At 41.4% G+C, this 25,831-nt stretch overlaps 1 protein-coding gene across 2 annotated transcripts in view; it reads right to left on the bottom strand.

The window, feature by feature from the left end:
• The window catches only part of homer1b (homer scaffold protein 1b), a 112,517-nt gene that overhangs the window by 66,395 nt on the left and 20,291 nt on the right, over positions 1-25,831 (bottom strand). The window contains exon 2 of one of the 2 annotated variants that reach the window (XM_024418424.2): positions 294-450. In XM_024418424.2, coding sequence (XP_024274192.1) covers positions 294-450 — 157 coding nt within the window. Of the gene's footprint in view, positions 1-293; positions 1,056-25,831 lie in introns of those variants that run through there. The other variant, XM_024418423.2, reaches the window with a different exon arrangement.

Here is a 25,831-nt window from a genome sequence, read left to right as displayed (position 1 = left end):
TTTCGGGCATGCAGCTCACAATTGATAACACTTTTGAAGTAGCTCACACTGCCCATGCTGGACAAAAGTTATGCTTCCAGTGTAGCAGGTGAAAAACCTACTGCTTTTGCAATATCACAGTGCAGCTCCTATGTTGTACTCAACCAACCAAAATTAACTTCTAACAATGTCCATAAAGACCTGCACAGTGTTAGAAAAAAATACCTGCAAGTGGCCATAGCATAGAGGCATAACAGGACTTTCAGTATCTCAGGAGAGTTATACGTGTTATAAGCACTATAAGTAGCCTTTACCTTGGTGCCGTCGAGGCTGATGATGCGGTAAACATTGCGGGTGCTGTCATAGAAGTAGGACACAGTGACAGCGTGTTTACTGGTGGGCACCCAGTTCTTCTTGGTGTTGGGGTCAATCTGGAACGCATGGGCCCGCGTGCTGTAGATCGGCTGCTCCCTGAAGGGGGCCAAGAAGAAGTGGTGAACCTCTTTGTGCCTTAACACCATTGTCTGGCCAAACTCGCCTAACCCAAAGTTACTGCTGCCGTTGTTGTCCGGGGAATGGGATCGTCCCGGTAACCGAATCACCAACTCGCTACCGCCTTCCATGACAACCACAGGGAGGGGAGCGTGTGGTTAAAGTTCACCAACTGATTGACTGACAGTCAATGCGCACACACACACACACACACACACACTTACTGCCTACACACCACCTTCTCCACACACACTATCTTGTAATACACACAGACCTCCTATAAACATACACAGACCTACTACACCCACATACAGGCCACATACACACCAATCATGCTGCACATACTAATACATGCCACAGGTAGCATAGGGGTTAAGAGCGTTGGGCAAGTAACCGAAAGTTCGCTGTGTTGAATCCCCGAGCCGACAAGGTAAAAAAATCTGTAAATGTGCTCTTGAGCAAGGCACTTAAACCTAATTGCTCCTGTAACTCTCTCTGATAACAGTGTCTGCTAAATGGTACTTCCTATACAAGTGCACATCCACGCAGTCTCTCCTCTGAATGGCAGTGCTGTCTCTCCCTGCTCTGATTTGGGAATGCCAGTGGTATGGTGAGAGAGGGGCTACAGGCTAAATATAGAGAACCGGCTAAATATAGATAAAAGTTATGAAATCTCACATAGTATCAAACGTGGCTGTGGGGTCATAGAAGCTGCAGGCACAGTGATTTGAGGTATCCGAATGGCCAGCAATACACTTGAATTTAAAATAAATAGTGGTGCAAGGCTTTATCGGCTTTTCTACAGAAATGTTAGGTGATCGACTAGGAATGCCTTTTAGATTGACCAGTCGACTGCGATCGACCGGTTGATAACCACTGCTGTACATAATCAACAAAGAGAGGGGGAGGAGGAGAGAAGGGAGGGAGGGAGGGAAAGCAGTGGTTGTAAATGTGAAGTTCGAAAGCCTAAGGAAGTTCATATTGGAAACTTTTCTAATACATATGAATGGAGTGCAGATTGCCAGCGGCTGCCAGTGAAAGCATTTATTGGCTGTGAGTAGCTTTTTCAAAAACATCCACCACTCCTATCCCTCTTCAGAAGCAAGTAAGCTAATTTACTGTGCTAGCATCACTAGCATGGAATATTTTTGAAAATTGACATTTTGGAAATTTTCAATCTCCACTCCTGTTTGAACGTGCCTATTCCAGTTGTTGGGAGAGGCAAATGTGTCAAAATATTCTATAGGATTTATGATTTTTCTACTGGAATCCTATATCAAAATCCTATTGGACTACGTTTTCCTATTGGAAATAAAAAAGTGATCCTATAGGATTCTTGCAGTCCTATAGGATATTGTGTCGCCTGTATCAGAATCCTATTGGAATCCTATTGAACTACCTTTTTCCTATTGGAAATCAAAAGTAATCTGATTGGATCCTATAGGTTTTTGACAAGTCTTGTAGGATTTTGTCACCCTAATCAGAATCCTATTTTTCCTAAATGAACCCAATAGATTACAATTTGTTATAAGTTCCAGTACAATACAACAACATTAATTACAACATTTTACAACATTTTCATTGATCGGAAAACAACAGTTGTATACTAATTTCTGTTTTATTCACCTTTAAGAAAACCTGAGTGACTGATGACGTCACAGCTAGCACGGGCATAGTGTTAAATAAAGAGTTCAGCTCGCCGCCTGTGGCTGCGCATAGAATCTCATCATTCGAACTGTTTTATCCTTCATTGTGCATGAATGCAATAACTGAGTACAGTATTTATTTCCTTATGTTTCCTGATGAAGTTGTCAATGTTTTAGTCATATTTTCATAATTGTGCAGCATTTAATGCACGCATTTTTAGGCTTTCAACCTGGCCAAGGCTCTGTCAATCACCACATTCTTATCGCCAGACTCAACAGCCTTGGTTTCTCAAATGCCTGCCTCGCCTGGTTCACCAACTACTTCTCAGACAGAGTTCAGTGTGTCAAATCGGAGGGACTGTTGTCCGGACCTGTGGAAGTCTATGGGGGTGTCACAGGGTTCAATTCTCGGGCTGATCCTTTTCTCTGTATACATCAATGATGTCACTCCTGCTGCTGGTGATTCTCTGATCCACCTCTACGCAGACTACACCATTCTGTATACTTATGGCCCTTCTTTGGACACTGTGTTAACTAACCTCCAGACGAGCTTCAATGCCATACAACTCTCCTTCCGTGGCCTCCAACTGCTCTTAAATGCAAATAAAACTAAATGCATGCTCTTCAACCGATCACTGCCCGCACCTGTCCGCCCGTCCAGCATCACTACTCTGGACGGTTCTGACTTAGAATATGTGGACAACTACAAATACCTAGGTGTCTGGTTAGATTGTAAACTCTCCTTCCAGACTCACATTAAGCATCTCCAATCCCAAATTAAATCTAGAATCGGCTTCCTATTTCGCAACAAAGCATCCTTCACTCATGCTGCCAAACATACCCTGCCGATTCTGATGTCAGACCATAGAATTAGGAATTAGAATACTAGAGTTGACATGAACCTTCTTATGATGGTCCAAAGGTCAGCCATGTTGGTCAGGAAGTTGTACAACCATGGTTTGCCAGTGCTGTGATAGTGTAAAACAATGAATGTGAAGAATTTATTGGCACTGTATGTGTTAGCTAGCTAGCCAGACAGATTTAGAGGAATAATTCCATACATTTTTTAAATTAACTGCCAATATGCCAACATTACATTCAAACAATGCAGTCAATCCACTATGGAACGCTGTTTGGGTCTTTGTGTGTCAAAAAAGATACACGTCAAATAACACTATTTGACGCCTCAAATTAGCTTTTAATTTGACATGTCAAATAACACAATTCTATTATTGATTGTTGTTTTTGCTGAATTTGCATGTACAAGCCAAGCGCCATCATTACGATCACTGTCAAAGCTGTACAAAACTGCGTTGATAATAAGGCATTATTTGTTCGACCGAATGGGAATACGTCTGTGTGAGAATTTGAAATGAGATCAAGATCAAACGAGCAGGATAAAAAAAGTTTGCAAATATCTTTGATAGAGATGTTATTAGCAACTTCTGTGGTAGCTCGCTAGCTTTAGCTTGGTACCTAGCTAGCATCAATGCAACCAGCCTGAAAACAATGACCAGTGGAAACTGCAGACATTTTCAATATTGTTAGCAATGATTTAGGAATCCATGTGAGTAAGTATTAGCTAGGTAGCCACTTGTTGTTCTCCTATTGAAATAACTAACTTGACAGGCACTTAACCGTGTTGCCCAAAACTAATTTTATAAGCAGCCAGCTAGCTTCCTCTGACTAGTATAGCTTGACCGGACTGGGTTATGGGTTGTGAAGCTAGTCATAATAAGGGGTAGCCACAATAGTGGATTTTGCATTTCACCTTTAAGATAAAAGTTCCCATTTGAAAGTGATGAAGAAAGTTACAATTGGTGGAATCATGCCATATTTAGACTAGATCATGTTAAACAAGGTTGCAGTGTTGGAATGTGGAGCAATGAAATGGGCTGTCAGTCTACTCGGTGACACCCACAGAACACAACTGTGAAGAGTTTACGCAAATATTAGTGTCTTAGCTCTTATTGCGGGACTTTGACTGTGGGAAATCAAATCAAATTTTATTAGTCACATGCACTGAATACAGGTGTAGACCTTACAGTGAAATGCTTACTTACAAGCACCTAACCAACAGAAATAAGGATAAGAATAAGAAATAAAAGCAAGAGGTAATTAAAGAGCAGCAGTAAAATAACAATAGCAAGACTATATACAGGGGGGTACCGGTACAGAGTCAATGTGCAATAGCTCGAGACTTCCTTAGATATCATGCACCAGCTGCGATTTACAAAAATACATATTCTGCCGCTCCTTGTCTTACCAGACACCGTTGTTTTATCCTGCCTGTATAGCATATAACCAGCCAGCTGTATGTTGATAGTGTCGTCGTTTAGCCACAACTCCGTGAAGCATCCACTCATTACCTATATTAATGGCACCTGTTTGAACTTGTTATCAGTATAAAAGACACCTGTCCACAACCTCAAACAGTCACACTCCAAACTCCCCTATGGCCAAGACCAAAGAGCTGTCAAAGGACACCAAAAACAAAATTGTAGACCTGCACCAGGCTGGGAAGACTGAATCTGCAATAGGTAAGCAGCTTGGTTTGAAGAAATCAACTGTGGGAGCAATTATTAGGAAATGGAAGACATACAAGACCACTGATAATCTCCCTCGATCTAGGGATCCACGCAAGATCTCACCCCGTGAGGTCAAAATGATCACAAGAACGGTGAGCAAAAATCCCAGAACCACACGGGGGGACCTAGTGAATGACCTGCAGAGAGCTGGGACCAAAGTAACAAAGCCTACCATCAGTAACACACTACGCCGCCAGGGACTCAAATCATGCAGTGCCAGATGTGTCCCACTGCTTAGGCCCATCTGAAGTTTGCTAGAGAGCATTTGGAAGATCCAGAAGAAGATTGGGAGAATGTCATATGTTCAGATGAAACCAAAATATAACTTTTTGAAAAAACTCAACTCATCATGTTTGGAGGACAAAGAATGCTAAGTTGCATCCAAAGAACACCATACCTACTGTGAAGCATGGGGGTGGAAACATCATGCTTTGGGGCTGTTTTTATGCAAAGGGACCAGGATGACTGATCCTTCTAAAGGAAAGAATGAATGGGGCCATGTATCTTGAGATTTTGAGTGAAAACCTCCTTCCATCAGCAAGGGCATTGAAGATGAAATGTGGCTGGGTCTTTCAGCATGACAATGATCCCAAACACACCGCCCGGGCAACGAAGGAGTGGCTTCGTAAGAAGCATTTCAAGGTCCTGGAGTGGCCTAGCCAGTCTCCAGATCTCAACCCCATAGAAAATCTTTGGAGGGAGTTGAAAGTCCATGTTGCCCAGCAACAGCCCCAAAACATCACTGCTCTAGAGGAGATCTGCATGGAGGAATGGGCCAAAATACCAGCAACAGTGTGTGAAAACCTTGTGAAGACTTACAGAAAACGGTTGACCTCTGTCATTGCAACAAAGGGTATATAACAAAGTATTGAGATAAACTTTTGTTATTGACCAAATACTTCCACCATAATTTGCAAATAAATTCATTAAAAAATCCTACAATGTGATTTTCTGGATTTCTTTTCTAATTTTGTCTGTCATAATTGAAGTGTACCTATGATGAAAATTACAGGCCTCTCTCATCTTTTTAAGTGGGAGAACATGCACAATTGGTGGCTGACTAAATACCTTTTTTCCCCACTGTATTTGAATTTATTAAGAATCCCCAGAAGCTGCTGTACTCTTCCTGGGGTCCAGCAAAAAATAAGGCAGTTATATACAGTGCCTTGCGAAAGTATTCGGCCCCCTTGAACTTTGCGACCTTTTGCCACATTTCAGGCTTCAAACATAAAGATATAAAACTGTATTTTTTGTGAAGAATCAACAACAAGTGGGACACAATCATGAAGTGGAACGACATTTATTGGATATTTCAAACTTTTTTAACAAATCAAAAACTGAAAAATTGGACGTGCAAAATTATTCAGCCCCCTTAAGTTAATACTTTGTAGCGCCACCTTTTGCTGCGATTACAGCTGTAAGTCGCTTGGGGTATGTCTCTATCAGTTTTGCACATCGAGAGACTGAAATTTTTTCCCATTCCTCCTTGCAAAACAGCTCGAGCTCAGTGAGGTTGGATGGAGAGCATTTGTGAACAGCAGTTTTCAGTTCTTTCCACAGATTCTCGATTGGATTCAGGTCTGGACTTTGACTTGGCCATTCTAACACCTGGATATGTTTATTTTTGAACCATTCCATTGTAGATTTTGCTTTATGTTTTGGATCATTGTCTTGTTGGAAGACAATTAGATTTTTTGATTTGTTAAAAAAGTTTGAAATATCCAATAAATGTCGTTCCACTTCATGATTGTGTCCCACTTGTTGTTGATTCTTCACAAAAAAAATACAGTTTTATATCTTTGTTTGAAGCCTGAAATGTGGCAAAAGGTCGCAAAGTTCAAGGGGGCCGAATACTTTCGCAAGGCACTGTACATGATAATAAAACATGTAAATATTAAAATACATTTTACAACAGATTTCACAATACATTATTTGGGTGTTTGGATTGATAAAGAACTAATGTTTAAAAAACATATGGAAGAGCTAGTTAAATAGCTATGATTTAAAGTGGGCTTCTTTTTTAGAAATAGATCTTGACAACTTTCCTGCTAGTTTTGGACTATGGTGACACCATTTTAACAAAACGCAGCAGACACCACTCTAAAACCTTTGGCTGCAGTCTCCATAGCGCACATCCCTTCATCACAGGTGACAGGTTTAATATTCATCACTACATCCTGTATCAAAGGGTCGGCTGGACCTCACTAAAGTCCCGTACATAACTTCAATACTCCCTGTTTGTTCACAAAGCTATTCTGAAAAAGCTTCCAACCTACCTAATTTCACTGTTTAAAATAAACAAATATGATACACCACACCCGTTCACAGGGATGGTTAACTCTCGAGGTTAAAATAGTCCATACCGATCGGGGTAGATCCACTTTCAGTTCTAATGCCTCCAATTCTTGAAATAGCCTGCAGATCTCCTTGCATCTTGATTCCCTGGTTCCGCCAGGGCAGTTTAAGACTCCAGTATTAGTGTGTTGAATGAGAATTGCAGATGTTTTGATTGAATGAAGAGATTGTTATGAGTTGTACCTTGAATTTTTTAAATATTTTCTATCCTTGTTAGAATGATCATTTTGTACTATTGTATTACTGTGCTTAGGGCACCTTTGAAAATGAGACCATGATCTCAATGGGTATCGCCTGACTAAATAAAAGTTAAATAACAAATATCCCTAGCACAATAATTAGGATAACATGATGCATTTTCTTTATTTCTCTCTTTTTACATATAATATCATATAGAGTGTATTCGGAAAGTATACAGACCCCTTGACTTTTTCCATATTTTGTTACGTTACAGATTTATTTTAAAATGTATGAAATAAAACATTTTCCTCATCAATCTACACACAATACTCCATAATGACAAAGCGAAAACAGGTTTTTAGAAATGTTTGCAATTTATTTAAAAAAAACAGAAATACCTTATTTACATAAGTATTCAGACCCTTTGCTAGGAGACTCTAAATTGAGCTCGGGTGCATCCAATTTCCATTGATCAACCTTGAGATGTTTCTACAACTTGATTGGAGTCCACCTGTGGTGAATTCAATTGATTGGACACACCTGTCTATATAAGGTCACACAATTGCCAGTGCATATCAGAGCAAAAACCAAGCCATGAGGTCAAAGGAATTGTCCGTAGACCTCTGAGACAGGATTGTGACGAGGCACAGATCTGGGAAAAGGTACCCAAAAATGTATGCAGCATTGAAGGGCCCCAAGAACACAGTGGACACCACCATTCTTAAATGGAAGAAGTTTGGAACCACCAAGACTGGCCAAACTGAGCAATCGGGGTCGGAGAGGTGACAAAGAACCCAATGGTTACTCTGACAGAACTCCAGAGTTCCTCTGTTAAGATTAACTTTTCAGAAGGACAACTATCTCTGCAGCACTCCACCAATCAGGCCTTTATGGTAGAGTGGCCAGACGGAAGCCACTCCTCAGTCAACTTGGAGTTTGCCAAAAGGCACCTAAAGGACTCTCAGACCATGAGGAACAAGATCCTCTGGTCTTATGAAACCAAGATTGAACTCATTAGCCTGAATGCCAAGCGTCACGTCTGGAGCAAACCTGGCACCATCCCTACGGTGAAGCATGGTTGTTACAGCATCATGCTGTGGGGATGTTTTTCAGCGGCAGGGACTGGGAGCGGCAGGGAATGGGAGAAAAGTGAAATACTTACTTACAGGCCCTTAACCAACAATGCAGTTTTAATAAAAATAAGTATTTACTAAAATAAACTGAAGTTTAAAAAAAAATCCAATTAAAAAAATAAAGAAAATAAATATAATAATTAAGGAGTAACAATAAAATAAGAGTAGCGAGGCTATATACAGGGGGTAAGGGTAAATAATCAATGTGCGGGGGCACAGGTTAGTTGAGGTAATTGAGGGGGGACAATGCAAATAGTCCGGCTAGCCATTTGATTAGCTGTTCAGGAGTCTCATGGCTTGGGGGAAGAAACTGTTTAGAAGCATTTTGGACCTAGAATTGGTGCTCCGGTACCGCCTGCCATGTGGTAGCAGAAAGAACATCAGAAAGAACCCACTAGGGTGGCTGGAGTCTATGGTAATTTTTAGAGCCTTCCTCTGACTCCGCCTGGTATAGAAGTCCTGGGTTGCAGGAAGCTTGGGCCCCAGCGATGTACTGGGCCGTACTCACTACCCTCTGTAGTGCCTTGCGGTCGGAGGCCGAGCAGTTTCCATACCAGGCGGTGATGCAACCAGTCAAGATACTCTTGATGGTGCAGCTGTAGAACTTTTTGAGGATCTGAGGATCAATGCCAAATCAAGTCACCTGAGGAGGAATAGGCGTTGTTGTGCCCTCTTCACGACTGTCTTGGTGTGCTTGGACCATGATAGTTTGCTGGTGATGTGGACACCAAGGAACATGAAGCTCTCAACCTGTTCCACTACAGCCCCATCGATGAGAATGGGGGCGTGCTCAGTCCTCATTTTCCTGTCGTCCACAATCATATCCTTTGTCTTGATCACGTTGAGGGAGAGGTTGTTATCCTGGCAGTGTCTCTGACCTCCTCCCTATAGGCTGTCTCATCGTTATCGGTGATCATGCCTACCACTGTTGTGTCATCAGCAAACTTGATGGTGTTGGAGTTGTGTTTGGACATCCATTCATGGGTGAACAAGGAGTACGGGAGGGGACTGAGCACGCACCCCTCAGGGGCCCCCGTGTAGATGATCAGCATAGCAGATGTGTTGTTACCTACCCTTACCACCTGGGAGCGGCAAGTCAGAAAGTCCAGGATCCAGGTTAAGAGGGAAGTGTTTAATCCCAGGGTCCATAGCTTAGTGATGAGCTTTGAGGGCACTATGGGGTTGAACGCTGAGCTGTAGTCAATGAATAGCATTCTCACGTAGGTGTTCCTTTTGTCCATGTGGGAAAAGGTTGTGTGGAGTGCAATAGAGATTGCATCATCTGTGGATCTGTTGGGGCGGTATGCAAATTGGACTGGGTCTAGGGTTTCTGGGATAATGGTGTTGCTGTGAGCCATGACCAGCCTTTCAAAGCACTTCATGGCTACATATGTGAATGCTACGGGTCGGTAGTCATTTAGGCAGGTTACCTTGTTGTTCTTGGGCACAGGGACTATGGTGGTCTGCTTGAAACATGTTAGTACAGACTCGGTCAGGGACAGGTTGAAAATGTCAGTGAAGACACTTGCCAGTTGGTCAGCGCATGCTCGCAGTACACGTCATGATAATCTGTCAGGCCCTGCAGCCTTGTGAATGTGGACCTGTTTAAAGATATTACACACATTCGACTACGGAGAGCGTGATCACAGTCGTCCGGAACAGCTGATGCTTTCATGCATACTTCAGTGTTGCTTGCCTCGAAGCAAACATAGAAGTTATTTAGCTCGTCTGGTTGGCTCGTGTCACTGGTTAGCTCGCGGCTGTGCTTCCCTTTGTAGTCTGTAATAGTATGAAAAACCTGCCACATCCGACGGCTGTCGGAGCTGGAGTAGTACGATTCATTCTTAGTCCTGTATTGACGCTTTGCTTGTTTGATGGTTCTTCGGAGGGCATAGCGGAATTTCTTATAAGTGTCCGGGTTAGAGTCCTTCTCCTTGAAAGCGGCAGCTCTAGCCTTTAACTCAGGGTTGCCTGTAATCCATGGCTTCTGGTTGGGGTATGTACGTACGGTACAAGACACAAGACACAAGTAATTTTTCCAACAATTGTGTACAGACAGATTGTTTCACTTATAATTAACTGTATCACAATTCCAGTGAGACAGTAGTGTACATACAGTATGTTTACTGTGCCTTTAAACAGCTAGGAAAATTCCAGAAAATTATGTCATGGCTTTAGAAGCTTCTGATAGGCTAATTGACATCACTTGAGTCAATTGGAGGTGTACCTGTGGATGTATTTAAAGACCTACCCTCAAACTCAGTGCCTCTTTGCTTGAAAACATGGGAAAATCTAAAGAAACCAGCCAAGACCTCAGAAAAATAATTGTAGACCTCCACAACTCTGGTTCACCCTTGGGAGCAATTTCCAAACGCCTGAAGGTACAACATTCATCTGTACAAACAATAGCACGCAAGTATAAACACCATAGGACACGCAGCCGTCATACCGCTCAGGAAGGAGACGCGTTCTGTCTCCTAGAGATGAACATACTTTGGTGCGAAAAGAGCATATCAATCCCAGAACAACAGCAAAGGACCTTGTGAAGGTGCTGGAGGAAAAAGGTACAAAAGTATCTATAAACACAGTAAAACAAGTCCTATATCGGCATAACCTAAAAGGCTGCTCAGCAAGGAAGAAGCTCCATAACCGCCATAGAAAAGCCACGGTTTGCAACTGCAAATGGCCAACTGCTCCATAACCGCCATAGAAAAGCTACGGTTTGCAACTGCAAATGGGGACAAAGATTTACCTTTTTGGAGAAATGTCCTCTGGTCTGATGAAACGAAATAGAACTTTTTGGCCATAATGACCGTTGTTATGTTTGGAGGAAAAGGGGGAGGCTTGCAAGCTGAAGAACACCATCCCAACCATGAAGCACGGGGGTGGGAGCATCATGTCATGGGGATGCTTTGCTGCAGGATGGACTGTTGCACTTCGCAAAATAGATGGCATCATGAGGAAAGAGAATTATGTGGATATATTGAAGCAACATCTCAAGACATCAGTCAGGGGGTTGAAGCTTGGTCGCAAATGGGTCTTCAAATGGACAATGACCCCAAGCATACTTCCAAAGTTGTGGCAAAATGGCTTAAGGACAACAAAGTCAAGGTATTGGAGTGGCCGTCACAAAGCCCTGACCTCAATCCTATAGAATATTTGTGGGAAGAACTGAAAAAGGGTGTGCGAGCAAGGAAGCCAACAACCTGACTCAGGTACACCAGCTGTCAGGAGGAATGGGCCAAAACTCACCCAACTTATTGTGGGAAGCTTGTGGAAGGCTACCCGAAACGTTTGACCCAAGTTAAACAATTTAAAGGCAATGCTACCAAATACTAATTGAGTGTATGTAAACTTCTGTCCCACTGGGAATGTGATGAAAGAAATAAAAGCTGAAATATAATCACTCTCTCTACTATTATTCTGACATTTCACATTCTTAAAAAAAAGTGTTGATCCTAACTGACCTAAGACAGGTATTAAATGTCAGGGATTGTGAAAACTGAGTTTAAATGTATTTGGCTAAGGTGTATGTAAACTTCCGAATTCAACTGTATGTAACGTACGGAGATGACTGAGTGACACCACGAAAAATACAGCGCTATACAGAACAAAAGCAGAAAAATACTAAGCGCACACTTCCAAACAAGTTGAAATTGAGCAGTCATTTGAAAGAGTAAGAACATTTCAGCGAAACAACTCAAAGGTTGAAATACATTAATGCCAAGATAATGGAATTCATTATGCTTCATATGGGCGTCACGACTGACATTTGGACTAGCGATGTCGGCCACATGAGCATGCTGAGTCTGACAGCACAGTGGGTCGGTGAGAATTTTGTACTGAGGAAAGCCGTATTGCATGCTCAAGAATGTGCTGGTTCTCATACCACTGCTGCCATTTCAATGACATTTGAGAACATGTTTGAAACTTGGAAACATGAACACACTCCTAGCGCCATTCGAACAACTGTCTCAGAGAAATAAGCTAATCAACTTAATCATCTGCAGCAGACGTAATACCCTCGGTCAAGGCATTGAAACACCGGCTCAAAAAAACTGCCGACAAAGACCGTGAGGTTAACTTACAAAAGTACTCGAGGCGATCCGGTGGTATGCTCTCTGAGCCTCTTTACTGTATCGCCACCATGCTCGATGCTAGGTACAAGGACCGCTACTTCGATGCAGACAAAAAACAGGGTTTACGTGAAATGTTACATAGACAGTTGGAGAAGATGAAAACGGACACAGTTACAGTGCGCACAGAGGAAGAGGCCACGGACAGACAGAGCTGAAACCACTGCTTGACATGTATGATGAAATCCTGGTTGAGAATGAAACGACTGAACAAATGAACGAAACAGCACAGCACGTAAGGGAAAGAAATAGGTCTTGATTATGTTTTACTGGTAATGGGAACATACATAAATGCCAACAAAATAACTTTTTGGTCAGCGTGGTGTGTGTGTAACCTGTATTTAACTAGGCAAGTCAGTTCAGAACAAATTATTATTTACAATGACTGCCTACCCCGGGCCAAACCCGGGCGACACTGAGCCAGTTGTGCGCCGCCCAATCATGGCCGGATGTGATACAGCCTGGATTCGAACCGTAGTGACGCCTCTTGCACTGAGATGCATCCGTGTGTGTGTGTGTTAACTATTTAACTCTACTAGAATGCTTAAAAGGGTGCTACAATTTTAAATATTGGTTATTGGTATCGGTATCGTTTTTTAGGCAAGGAAAATATTGCATATCGGTATCGGCCAACAATGTAATATTGGTGCATCCCTAATCTTAGTGTATTGTTATTTCTCATTTGCAGTAAAGTCAAGGCAACAAATAACATTGGATTGCTTTCTTAAAACATTTTTTAGCTGTGAGTTAGGTTCACATTAATCACTTTTTATTTTACACACAGAGACTGATCATGTAGATCATATTCTTTGTTGTTTAATTAGTTAAAACCTGCATTTCCCCCTAGCTGGGATTTTTTTTGCATGTCTCAGTGCAAAGAAAAGTGTCACCTTTTTGGGCCCTCACACGTTTGCCTCTTTCCTTCATAAATACACACACACTTCATTTGAATTACAACCTGTCACCCACTTACAGTCCCTCTCTGACCTTCTCTCAGTCTATGCCCTCTCCCACTTACTCTGCTCCCTCTGCTGGTCTCCTTGCCACCAGCCCCCCCCCAAAAAACTCCTAAAAACACACTTCTTCAAGGATGCCTATAATTTATAGCCTATGGTCCATGATTTACTCTGTCCAAACCACCCTTCTGATCCTTCCCAGTATCCCTATGTGTCCCTGCAACCCACACCCTTACCTTAAGCCGGGTCCGTATCATATTCCCAACCCTACCCCCTAAACCTAAACCTCTTACCGTATCCTCTACCCAACCCCTCCATCCTTTTTTTTTTTATCTGTGCTGTTCAATCCGTTCCTTTAATTTAAATTGCATTTCAATTGATACACTTGATTTTATGTAGGCCTACTTTTGATGTAAGATGTCCTTGAGAGCCCTGAATGGTGTCTGCCAAATAAGATCTATTATTATGTATTAAACATTTGAACAGCCATTTGCATCAGAGGCAAATGGAGCAGTGTAATCTGCTGTCTGGGAAACTATTCTTGTGACAAATGATTTGTCTAACATATTTCCCTTATCTGTTGTGTTTAGTTAGTGGCGACATTAGCCGTCCCCAGCTCTACAGTACTCTGCAAACTCCACTTTTGCCACTTAGGCCTGTATAGACTTTCATTTTTTTTGACACACTATCTAAAGTGAGAACTCCTTGACACTCACTCTATCATAGGAAGAGATGGGGCTAGTGAAAAGGTAATTCACCAGAGAGCTCTCCCTTTCTCATCTCCCTCCTTCCCTCACTCATCCCTGTATAGGAGTTGTTCCTCTCCCCTGAGCTGTTTATTCATTTAACAGAGTAGAGCTTAGAGCTCAGAGGCTCTTATTTTAACCAGAGAGGGGTCATTAATAAAAGAGATGGGTCCGCCTCACACACACACACACACACACACACACACACACACACACACACACACACACACACACACACACACACACACACACACACACACACACTGTCAAATACACAGTGTCCTCAGGAGTCCATCACATCATTGGATTACTCACAGAAAAACTGCACTACGGGTTCAATAATAATCTTGACACTGTATATTAAGGACAGGTGTGGTTTTAACATCCAATGGCAATGTCTGCAAGGGGAACTAGCTTGCCGGGATGTGTCGATTTCAACACGGTTAACACCCCTGATACACATTAACCCATAATAAGTTGTTCCTATATTTGCAACTGACTGATTGTAACTTCATTCCCGTTACAATCCCACTGTATTTATCTTTGGTGGAGACACTCTAGTGTGTTCAATGACTGAAGAGGGTTTGGGGAAAAGGTTGCATATTCATATCCATTTATTGATACCGTTAATGATGCCAATCAAGCTAGCAAGCAAGCAATCAATCCATCAATCAAATGTAAGGTGGGGAGGACATAGGCAGGACTGGCTCGAAGTCAAGCAGGGCTGGACTCCTGATAAGTGGGCTTTGTAGAAGTGTTAACTCTGTTTAAGTGTACTACAGGTTTCCATTCCATCCTTCATCAGTAGTCACAGCGGAGAATACCTGTACCTCTGTAGCAGCTAGCAAAGCTTGCTCATATGTATTCATGAGGGGACCACCACCAGATACAGAGCCAGGAATTTGTGGAGCTAAGGGAGCTAACTCTATCCATCTCTCTCTCCTCAACTTTCTGTCAGCTGATTTTATAGCACTCAATCACATCAAGAATTTGTTTGTTTTAATTAACTGTATCTTAATGTGTATATTGTCTATATTTACGTGTATCTATACTTGCCTGTTTGTGCTTGTTTATTTATTGAGCAGGGCAAGTTAAATAAAGGTAAAATACAAGTTATAAAAGAGACTTCTTAGAAGGTAAATCAACTTTCTTATACCTTAATAAAATTAAGGTAAATAAACACACACACGCATACAAACACAGTGAGAGATGAGGAGATGGCTGCTGTGTTACGAGCTCCGGCCCAACTTTGCTATTTTGTGGGTATATCTTTTTGCACGAAATGTGACTCATTTCAGGAAACTAGTCGTGCGTCACTACTTCACCAGAGAGCCATTTGAACGTAAACTTTTTTTTTATCAAAATGCCTTTTTTTTGGCGGAAATGCCTTCTGGAACATATAAACTTTCATGTGCCTTAATAACAAAAGTATATTGCATCTCTAAATACGAATAAAATAGTTAAATTTCGAGCCGAGTTGATTTAGCCACAGAAAAAGACAGGTACCTTCCCGCTAGCTATGATTGGCTGAGATATCGGATTGGTCTGCCATGTAGCCCGCTTCTGTCTATAATATGAGCTGGTCAGTAAGTGTAGATAGTCCTTTCTAATGCATCTTTTTTGAAAGATATCACTTTGTAGAACTGCAAAAGTGTTGCTCTCCACTTTCTGGAGGACTGAGTTTTGAAATCAGTGGAATTAAGAGTATGACAGCCAAGGAGATGGAGAATATTTTGGCGTTTTATTGCAAATATGCAGAAGGAGTCGGAAAAAGGAACACACAGAAGGCTATTGTATAAAACACCTGTCTCTGGATTATATCTTCAAGCTAAGGGGAACCATGGCATCCGTGACAGAAAGGGAGAAGTGTCCATCCATGTGTATGGTAAGATAGTCTAGCTAGCTACATTTTCAGATAATAAACATTTAAACTAGTCAGAAAGTAGTTTTCATTTCAAATTAAAGCGTACCTACCGTTAGGTATCTAGCTAACGTTAGCTGGCTGGCTCGCTAACATTATGTATGATCTGTGTAGGAATATTATTTGTATCTCAGATCCATTTGCATTGCTAGTTATGGCCTACAATTAGCTAGCTAACATTGAACCTGGTTGGTTAGCTACCTGCAGATTCATACGGGGTAGTAAGGTTATGAGCTGGGATTGTGGTTCATTGTTTAGCTAGCTAGCTACATGTCTAAACAAAAGACTCCACTATGCAAGTAAACATTTCAATAGAATGTTCATGATGTCCCTGCAACAACTGTCGATAGACTTAGCTGGTAAATTCGCTCTGGCTATGTACTTCGATTTCAGAGTGTGCTAGAGCGCAGAATAACTGATGAATTTACAAAATCTCAAAACCGTTGAATATGGCCAGTGTCAGTAAACGTTGGCAAAAAAACGTAATTACATTTTGCCAGCAGTCACCAACGCTCTGGATAACATAAAAACAGCCTAACCAGCTCTGCTAGGGCGAGTAAAACGGTCAGAGTGAGCTGTTCTCTCATTTGTGTCTGGAAGGAACTAGCCAGTTAGTTTGGGTGCTTGACTGCTGTTGAGAGGTCAGAACACTCGGATCAACCAGAGTGTCCAGTGTGCGCTCTGAATGATCCGAGAGCGAAAGGCTCTGAATTTACAAATGAACAATCTGACATCTAATCAAATGGCTACCCAGACTATTTGCATTGCCCCCCCTTACAAACCAGACAATTTTCACCCCCCCATGCTACTCTCTGTTATTATCTATGCATAGTCACTTTAATAACTCTACCTACATGTACATATTACCTCAATTACCTCAACTAACCGGTGCCGGTACTCCCTGTATTTAGCCTCTTGTACCTTGACTTGGCGCTCCGGTACCGCTTGCCATGCGGTAGCAGAGAGAACAGCCACATCCGACGAGCGTCAGAGACGGTTTTAGTATGGTTCAATCTTAGTCCTGTATTGACGCTTCGCCTGTTTGATGGTTCGTTGGAGGGCATAGTGGGATTTCTTATAAGCTTCCGGGTTAGAGTCCCACTCCTTGAAAGAGGCAGCTCTTAGCTCAGTGAGGATGTTGCCTGTAATCCATGACTTTTGGTTGGGGAAATATACGTACGGTCACTGTGGGACGATGTCTTCAATGCACTTATTGATGAAGGCAATGACTGATGTGGTGTACTCCTCAATGCCATCGCAGGAATCCAGGAACATATTCCAGTCTGTGCTATCAAAACAGTCCTGTAGCTTAGCATCTGCTTTATCTGACCACTTCTTTATTGATCGACTCACTGGTGCCTCCTGCTTAGATTTTTGCTTGTAAGCAGGAATCAGGAGGATATAATTATGGTCAGATTTGCCTTATGGAGGGAGAGCTTTGTATGCGTCTCTGTGTGTGGACGTGGTCCAGTTTCTTTCCCCTCTGGTTGCACATTTAACATGCTGATAGAAATTTGGTAAAAACGGATTTAAGTTTCCCTGCATTAAAGTCCCTGGCCACTAGGAGCGCCGCCTCTAGGTGAGTGTTTTCCTGTTTGCTTATTGCAGAATACAGCTCATTCAATGCTGTCTTAGTGCCAGCATCAGTCTGTGGTGGTATGTAGACAGCTATGAAAAATTCAGAAGAAAACTCTCTAGGTAGATAGAGTATCTCATGATAAGCTGTGGCCCACACTACCTCAGGCAAGCAAAACCTTGAGACCTCCTTAGATATCGTGCACCAGCTGTTATTTACAAAAATACATATTCCGCCGCCCTTTGTCTTACCAGACACCACTGTTCTATCCTGCAGATACAGCTTATCAGCCACGACCCCCCGTGAAGCATTGCACGTTTGCTAGCCTCTTGATCCTACTTGAGACGCAGACGTCCCAACTAGAGTTCTGGAAATGCAAATGCGCTACACTAAACGCTAATAGTATTAGTTAAAACGCAAACGTTCATTAAAATACACATGCTTGGTATTGAATTAAAGCTACACTCGTTGTGAATCCAGGCACCAAGTCAGATTTTTAAAATGCTTTTCGGCGAAAGCATGAGAAGCTATTATCTGATAGCATGTAACGCCCCAAAAGACCCGTAGGGGATGTAAACAAAAGAATTAGCATAGTCGGCGCTACACAAACCGCACAATAAAATATAAAACATTCATTACCTTTGACCATCTTCTTTGTTGGCACTCCTTGATGTCCCATAATCAATACTGGGTCTTTTTTTCGATTAAATCGGTCCATATATAGCCTAGATATCGATCTATGAAGACTGTGTGATAAACGGAAAAAAATAGCGTTTCATAACGTAACGTCATTTTTTAAAAGTTAAAAAGTCGACGATAAACTTTCACAAAACACTTCGAAATACCTTTCTAATGCAACGTTAGGTATTAGTACACGTTAATAAGCTATAAAAATCATCAGGAGGCGATGTAAATTCGATAGCTGGTCGTCTGGAAAAAATGTCCGGAAAAACACAGAGCCAATGCATCAAGTTGGTGGTCAGAGGGAATCGGTTCCCTTTGGTCGGATCTACCAAGAATCAAATCCGAATCAAATGAGAAGACTCTATACATCCTGTGGAAGCTGTAGGTACTGCAACCTCGGCCTCATTTAATACGGTTCATCTTTAACAATGGGTTGAAGTGGCGCATGGATATTTTTTTCCATTTCCAGTGATCAGATTTTCCTGCGCTTTTCGATGAAACAGACGTTCTGTTATAGTCACAGCCGTGATTTAACCAGTTTTAGAAACGTTAGAGTGTTTTCTATACACACATACTAATCATATGCATATACTATATTTCTGGCATGAGTAGCAGGACGCCAAAATGTTGCGCGATTTTTAACAGAATGTTCGAAAAAGTAGGGGGTCGGCTTAAGAGGCTAGCAGAATGGAAGGCAGTGGGGGTTTTTCCGATCGCCTACGAATTCTCAGAAGGCAGCCCTCAGAAGGCAGTAATCGCAGTACTGATGTCCAGAAGTTATTTTCGGTCATAAGAGACGGTAGCAGCAACATTATATACAAAATACATTAAAAAATAAGTTACAAACAACGCAAAGAAACAAAGAAATAAATAAACATTTTTTTAGGAACACGTAAAACGTCAGTCTTCTTCTCCGGCACCATCTTTACATCACATACTCGGCGAAAATTAAATATGAGTTAGAAAAAGAAATCTCCATCCAAGAAAAAGCCCATAAAAAATATTTCCAAGGCAAAGAAGAAAATAACATTTCTGAACTTAGGCAGAAATATGACCTTTCACTTTTGAAGAGAGCCAACAACTACATGTAAAACTCACAGCCCTTAAAAAAATACACGTGAGGATACAAATGCTTTAAATAGAAACAATGCTATTAATGACAATTTTAAAAGCTTCTATGAAAATCTATATAAATCAGAATTAAACAACAGTTGGACTGATCTTACAGCCTTCTTAGACAACACAATCATGAAGCAGCTATCACTAGACAAAAAAATAGAACAAATTAATATTGCAACACTTAAAACATTTGCGCAAAGAAAAGCACCAAGTATGGACAGCTTTCCCATATAATTGTATTGAACATTCTAGACAAAGTAGCACCCCATATTTACACAGGACAACATACATCACTCAATTCAGTACTTCCTAGTTCTATGTATTTGTATATTTTAGGGATCCCGATTATTATTAAAAGCAGCAGCTACTCTTCCTGGTATCAAACATACATTACATATAAAACAAAATATAAAACAGTACATCATATAATATTATTACACATCAACAACACAAAATCTTTAATACCACCAAACAACAAAGCATACGTATGCATGCGTCTACCTTTGTGAGTGTCTCTTCACAGTCCCCATTGTTCCATAAGGTGTATTTTTACCTGTTTTAAAAAAATCTGATGCGGAATAGAGTCCCATGTAGTCATGGCTCTATTAGCACTGTGCACCTCCCTTAGTCCGTTCTGGACTTGAGGACTGTGAAGAGACCTCTGGTGAAGAGGTCGACCGATTATGATTTAGAGGTCGACCGATTATAAATCGTAATCGATACCGATATCGATTATTGGAGGACCAAAAAAAGCCTATACCGATCAATGACTACTTTACGCACCAATCATTTTAGCGAAGATTCATTGATGGACTGTATTTCTGCCCAATGACCACTGATCTTCTTGAAATCTAGCTGGGTAGATAGCCAATGAGCTGAGGTAAACGCCAGTATGTAATGGTTTTGGGTTGGACCACCATTCCTTGTTTGTAATCGCACGCGTAAGGAACTCCATTCTCGCCTTGACTATCAGAGGAGTTGCTGTGAGGCTTGTTACGCGCAGCTGTATTTCGGAAAGTTGTATTTTCAACGATTTCATTGAAGATATCATGGCAAATAAATCAGGAAAAGCGAAGTCAAAGTCTAACGTGAAAGTGAAAAAGTGAAAGTGAGACAGATTTTTTGTTTGAGGAATCTTTGAGTGTTATGATTCAAACAGGAACTGAGGAGCTGTTTCTGCAAGGATAGGACGTACTTCTGGACGGGTAAGTGCTAATGCCATTTTATGGAATATAAATATATATATAAATATATATTTTTGCAAAAAAATATATATATATTTTTTTTTGCAATGAAATGTGTGGTTTGTTTGGGTGTGTGTGTGTGTGTGGATATATTTTCCATGTCAGATTATATTTTCCATTTTTTTATTCAAATGGAATGGAGTAGAACAGCAAACATGGCCACTGCGCCTGCTACTCCTCTTCATTTCCATATGAAATAGCCATTGGGTGCTGTTCAGGGGAGGGCAGGCCCACAACAATGGCCGGAGTTGAATGGAACAGAACTTCACCTTAGTGACTGTTCCCTCTGCTCTATACAATACATATATGTTTATTTTATGTGATGATAAAAGGATCATACAATACAAATATTTGTTTAATGTTTTCTTTCACAGTGATAGCGACTACGACTGGGAGCCCCTGGTGCCAAGCTGCCCGCTCTACCTCTGCCCCCAGTGGTGTTCATATGCCACAGTTCATTACTGCAGGCATGACTGTGCCTCAGGGCCAAAAGGGCACAGCATGGAGGCGTCGTTGTGTTCTGTGTCGCATGAACTGCACCACTTGTTCAGTTTGCCTCTGCTTTACATCAGAAAGAGACTGCTGGGGGACATGGCACAGGCAGCAAAATATTGTGACGAGGACTTCCAAGGGGTGTACTGTTTTTTTTAAATGTTTTTTTTTCTAATATTTTTTTTAACATTTATTTTTTGTGTGTGTGTGTTAGAATTGCTTTTTGATATGTTGTATATAGTTATTTGCACTGTTGTATATAGTTATAGGTCATTTCACCAATTCGGTCACTTGGGGACATTTGGGCAACTTGTGTGGGACACCTGGGTGACTTCATGCTAAATGTCATGTAGCTCACCCATTCCTGAAGTTATCAGTCTGAAACTTTGCACAGCTACAGTTGCCCTCTTGTGTTATCCATCAAAATTATCTCCAGCATCCTATCTGACTGTGTGGCTATTCTAGTACATGTGAAAGATGACGCTACAACAATAAAAAACAAAAAACGTATGCTCTTTCTTTCTCTTTTCTTCCACCAGATCTACTGTGTTATATTCTCCTACATTCAATTAACATTTCCACAAACTTCAGAATGTTCCCATTCAAATGATACCAAGAATATGCATATCTTTGCCTCTGGGGCTGAGCTACAGGCAGTTAGATTAGGGTATGTCTTCAGGCGGAAATTGAGAACAAAGGGATGCAGCCATAACAGGATAACAGAATAAAGGCAATATTGAATGATCCCAATGATACATCGCATCTCCCAAAAACGTTTTCAACATACATTCTGTAAATTGACAGTCTAGAAACGAAAGATGTGGTTGTCTTCGTCTCAGGCTTCCAAGTCTTCTCCCTGGACCTCCTCAATGTCCACCTCTTGAACATCTGACTGAGAACATCAAACTCTGAGGCCTCATCTTCAATGTCACTTTCCAAACTTGATGAGGATGGCTCGATGTCAGGCTCAAAAAGCTTCAAATTTGCCCGGATGGCCACCAATTTTTCAACTCTTGTGTTGGTCAGCCTGTTGTGTGCTTTGGTGTGTGTTCCCAAACAAGGACCAGTTGAGCTCTGAGGCGGCTGATGTTGGTGGGATTTGGAGGATTATGAATGCAACAGGGGGAAAAGCCTCAGATCCACAAAGTCCCTTCCATCAGGTATGTTGAGATATGTTGAGATGAGTGAGATATGTTGGGGATTAATCAGAATTAGTTGGGTAACATAGATAATATGATTTATTTTCATGATATGCTTGTGAGTTACTTCTCATCAGAATGTATTTTGTTGTACTATAGTGGTGGCCATTTGCAGTCATCTGTTCTCTGTCAGGGTTAAGTTACTTGGGCCGCAGAGAGGGGAGAGGTCAAGCTTGTCATCATGTGTAAACGTATATTTTAAACCATGTGAAGGGATGATTGATGTGGAACCAATTATCTCTTGGCTCCACAATGTCTGTGTCCCTACTTTTCCCATCGGGGAGAGGAGGATGGCAGTGTCTGGAACCATTCTATGTTCCCTCTCTCGTTGCCCCTATCTTGACCTAGAGGCTCACTTTCCTCTCCGTGAGCTTGTCCAGAATTGGTTGTATTTGGAATGGGAGTATCTAAAATGACAATTGATATATATCATTGGGTGGGGGTAATGTCTTGGTACCATTTTGTACCGAGAACGAGATAAGAGCTTTGTTTAGGAGACCAAACTGAACGATAATTTATAGCCAATGCTGTCTGGCTAGGGGATATTCCTCTCTGAAGTAAAGTCTTTCTTTGTGTAATTTCCTAAGACCTGTGGTTTGTCATGTCATCTAGGGGGGGTGGATCTTTGCTATAAAAGATCTCAGTTGCCATTATGTTGACCACTCTCAACTTTTCATTAGAGATACTGAACTGTTGAAAGTCAAAATGCTATTGCAAAAGCTTAATTATTATTAAAGGTGAAGATTAAGCATAACTCTGACTGGTGTGTGATTTGCTCTCTCATCATTTGGTAATTAAGGAAATTTCCACAACAGATACCATGAGATATGTTGGCACGACTGCCATATTGCATCTCCATTCCAAAGCCCTTACTTGGAAGTGTACTTTGCCAGACTGCCAATAACCTTGCCCTCATCCAGGCCAAGGTGGCGAGACACGGTAGTGATGACACCATAGGCCTTGTTGATCTCTGCACCAGACAGGATGCTCTTTCCAGCATACTTGGGGTCCAACATGTATGCTGCGGCGTGTATGTTTTCAGGCAGAAGTCTTCGCGCTTTTTGATGTATTTCAGAACTGCAGTTTCCTCTGCTTGGAGCAACAGTGAAGTGGGCAGGGTAGTACGGAATTCGTCTCTTACATCTGCAAGCAGAGTCTGAACATCAGACAGGGTGGTATTTTCTCCCTCAATCCGTCCAATGGTTACTGCTATAGGTTTCAGGAGTTTCAGGCTGCTTACCACTCTCTCCCAGAATACGTCATCCAGGAGGATCCTCTTGATGGGGCAAACTGTGATATGGCCATTTCATGGAGACTCCTTCCCCTTCAGGAGACTGTCAAACATGAAGACAACACCACCCCAACTGGTGTTGCTGGGCAGCTTTAATGTGGTGCTCATATTCTTCTCACTTTGCTTGGTGGGGGAGATTGCTGCTATAACTTGATGACCCTTCACATACCGAACCATTTCCTTAGCTCTCTTGTAGAGTGTATCCATTGTTTTTAGTGCCATGATGTCCTTGAGGAGCAGAGTCAATGCATGAGCAGCACAGCCAATGGGTGTGATGTGAGGGTAGGACTCCTCCACTTTAGACCAAGCAGCCTTCATGTTCACAGTATTGTCTGTCACCAGTGCAAATACCTTCTGTGGTCCAAGGTCACTGATGACTGCCTTCAGCTCATCTGCAATGTAGAGACCGGTGTGTCTGGTGTCCCTTGTGACTGTGCTCTTGTAGAATACTGGTTGAGGGGTAGAGATGATGTAGTTAATTATTCCTTGCCCACGAACATTCAACCACCCATCAGAGATGATTGCAATACAGGATTCTTTCTCTATGATTTGCTTGACCTTCACTTGAACTCTGTTGAACTCTGCATCCAGCAAATTAGTAGATAGAGCATGTCTGGTTGGAGGGGTGTATGCTAGGGGAAGAACATTGGAATGTCTTCCAATACACATTGCCTGTGAGCATCAGAGGTGAAACAGTTCCATACAGAGCTCGAGCAAGACATTCATCAGCATTTCTCTGACTACGTTCCTCCATTGAGTCAAAAAAAACCTTCTGATTCCAGGAGGACCATGAGCTGTTGCTATCGATAAGGTGACTGATTCATAATTTCTTACCTTGAATAGAAGTACAGGGACTTTTGTTAGAGGTTGCTGGTTGTGAGCGCTGAGTGAACTTTATGCACTTGACCAGATGATTCTGCATCTTTGTTGCATTCTTCACATATGATTTGGCACAGTATTTGCAAATGTACACAGCTTTTCCTTCTACATTAGCTGCAGTGAAATGTCTCCACACATCAGATAGTGCCCGTGGCATTTTCCTGTAAAGATTAGGGGGAAATTTTTAAAAACAAAAAAAACAAATACAATTCCATGTACAGATAAATTGTTAAGTAGTTAGATTAAATAACTCCTTTGTAAGATACATGTTTTAAAATGAACCATGTGAATTTACACTCAGTTAGCAGGCTCAAGCAAGCTAAATGGTACGTGGATTCAAAAACTAACTAGCAGAAATTGTTAGTTAGAAATGCTTTAAAACACACTTTGCTGTAGGCTACTATTTACTAGTTAACAAAAATAATGTATGTCATATAAAATATATTCCCCCCACCCAGTATTGTCATCAAAACTTACCAGAAAGCATGTAGTCCTTGGCTTAGACAGTGTAGTAGTGTGGGCTCAATAGCATCTCATTGGTGTGCAAGATCTTGAGAATCAGCTGTACATGTGATGGAAGAGTGCACTGTGCATGCAGAGGGTTTCAATTCCATTGAATTGGGGACAGGTAACCAAAATATGCCACAAGACCTAGAATTGCCTTGTGTATCCAACAAGCTAAGTTTTTTGATGAATTTAAGCAAAATTCCAGGGCTTAACTTCCCATGGAAAATTTCTGGCAAAATTCCAGAAACTTACTAGAAAGTTTCCCACCCTTTACGACCCTAGTTAAGAACACTATAACAATATGGAAGAAAATGAAACGGATTCTAAAAGAATCAATATCACTCCCTAAAAACACAACCCTATTGGTCAGCATAGAAAACGTAAATTACTTGGTAATAGGAAATACATGTACTTCCATGGCAGAATTAAAAAGCAATTTTGGACTGACCAATGTAGATATTTTCAAATACATGCAACTTAAGTTTTATATCATGATATTTCGATTTGAAATCTTGAAGAAATCCTACTTGAGTCAGAAAATTATATGCATATGACAGGTAAAATATACAAAACCTTGCAGAGAGCCTATCCAACTGACTACCTCTTGGAAAACAATATAAACTATTGGAACCATGACTTAATAAAGATCAGACCCTTTTTTGCCATTTTCGCCTAAAATGACACCCAAATCCTATTCTTGATACCATT

This window comes from Oncorhynchus tshawytscha, linkage group LG04, assembly GCF_018296145.1.
Source record: "Oncorhynchus tshawytscha isolate Ot180627B linkage group LG04, Otsh_v2.0, whole genome shotgun sequence".
Taxonomy (NCBI): domain Eukaryota; kingdom Metazoa; phylum Chordata; class Actinopteri; order Salmoniformes; family Salmonidae; genus Oncorhynchus; species Oncorhynchus tshawytscha.
This window is presented reverse-complemented; position numbering and strand designations above follow the sequence as displayed.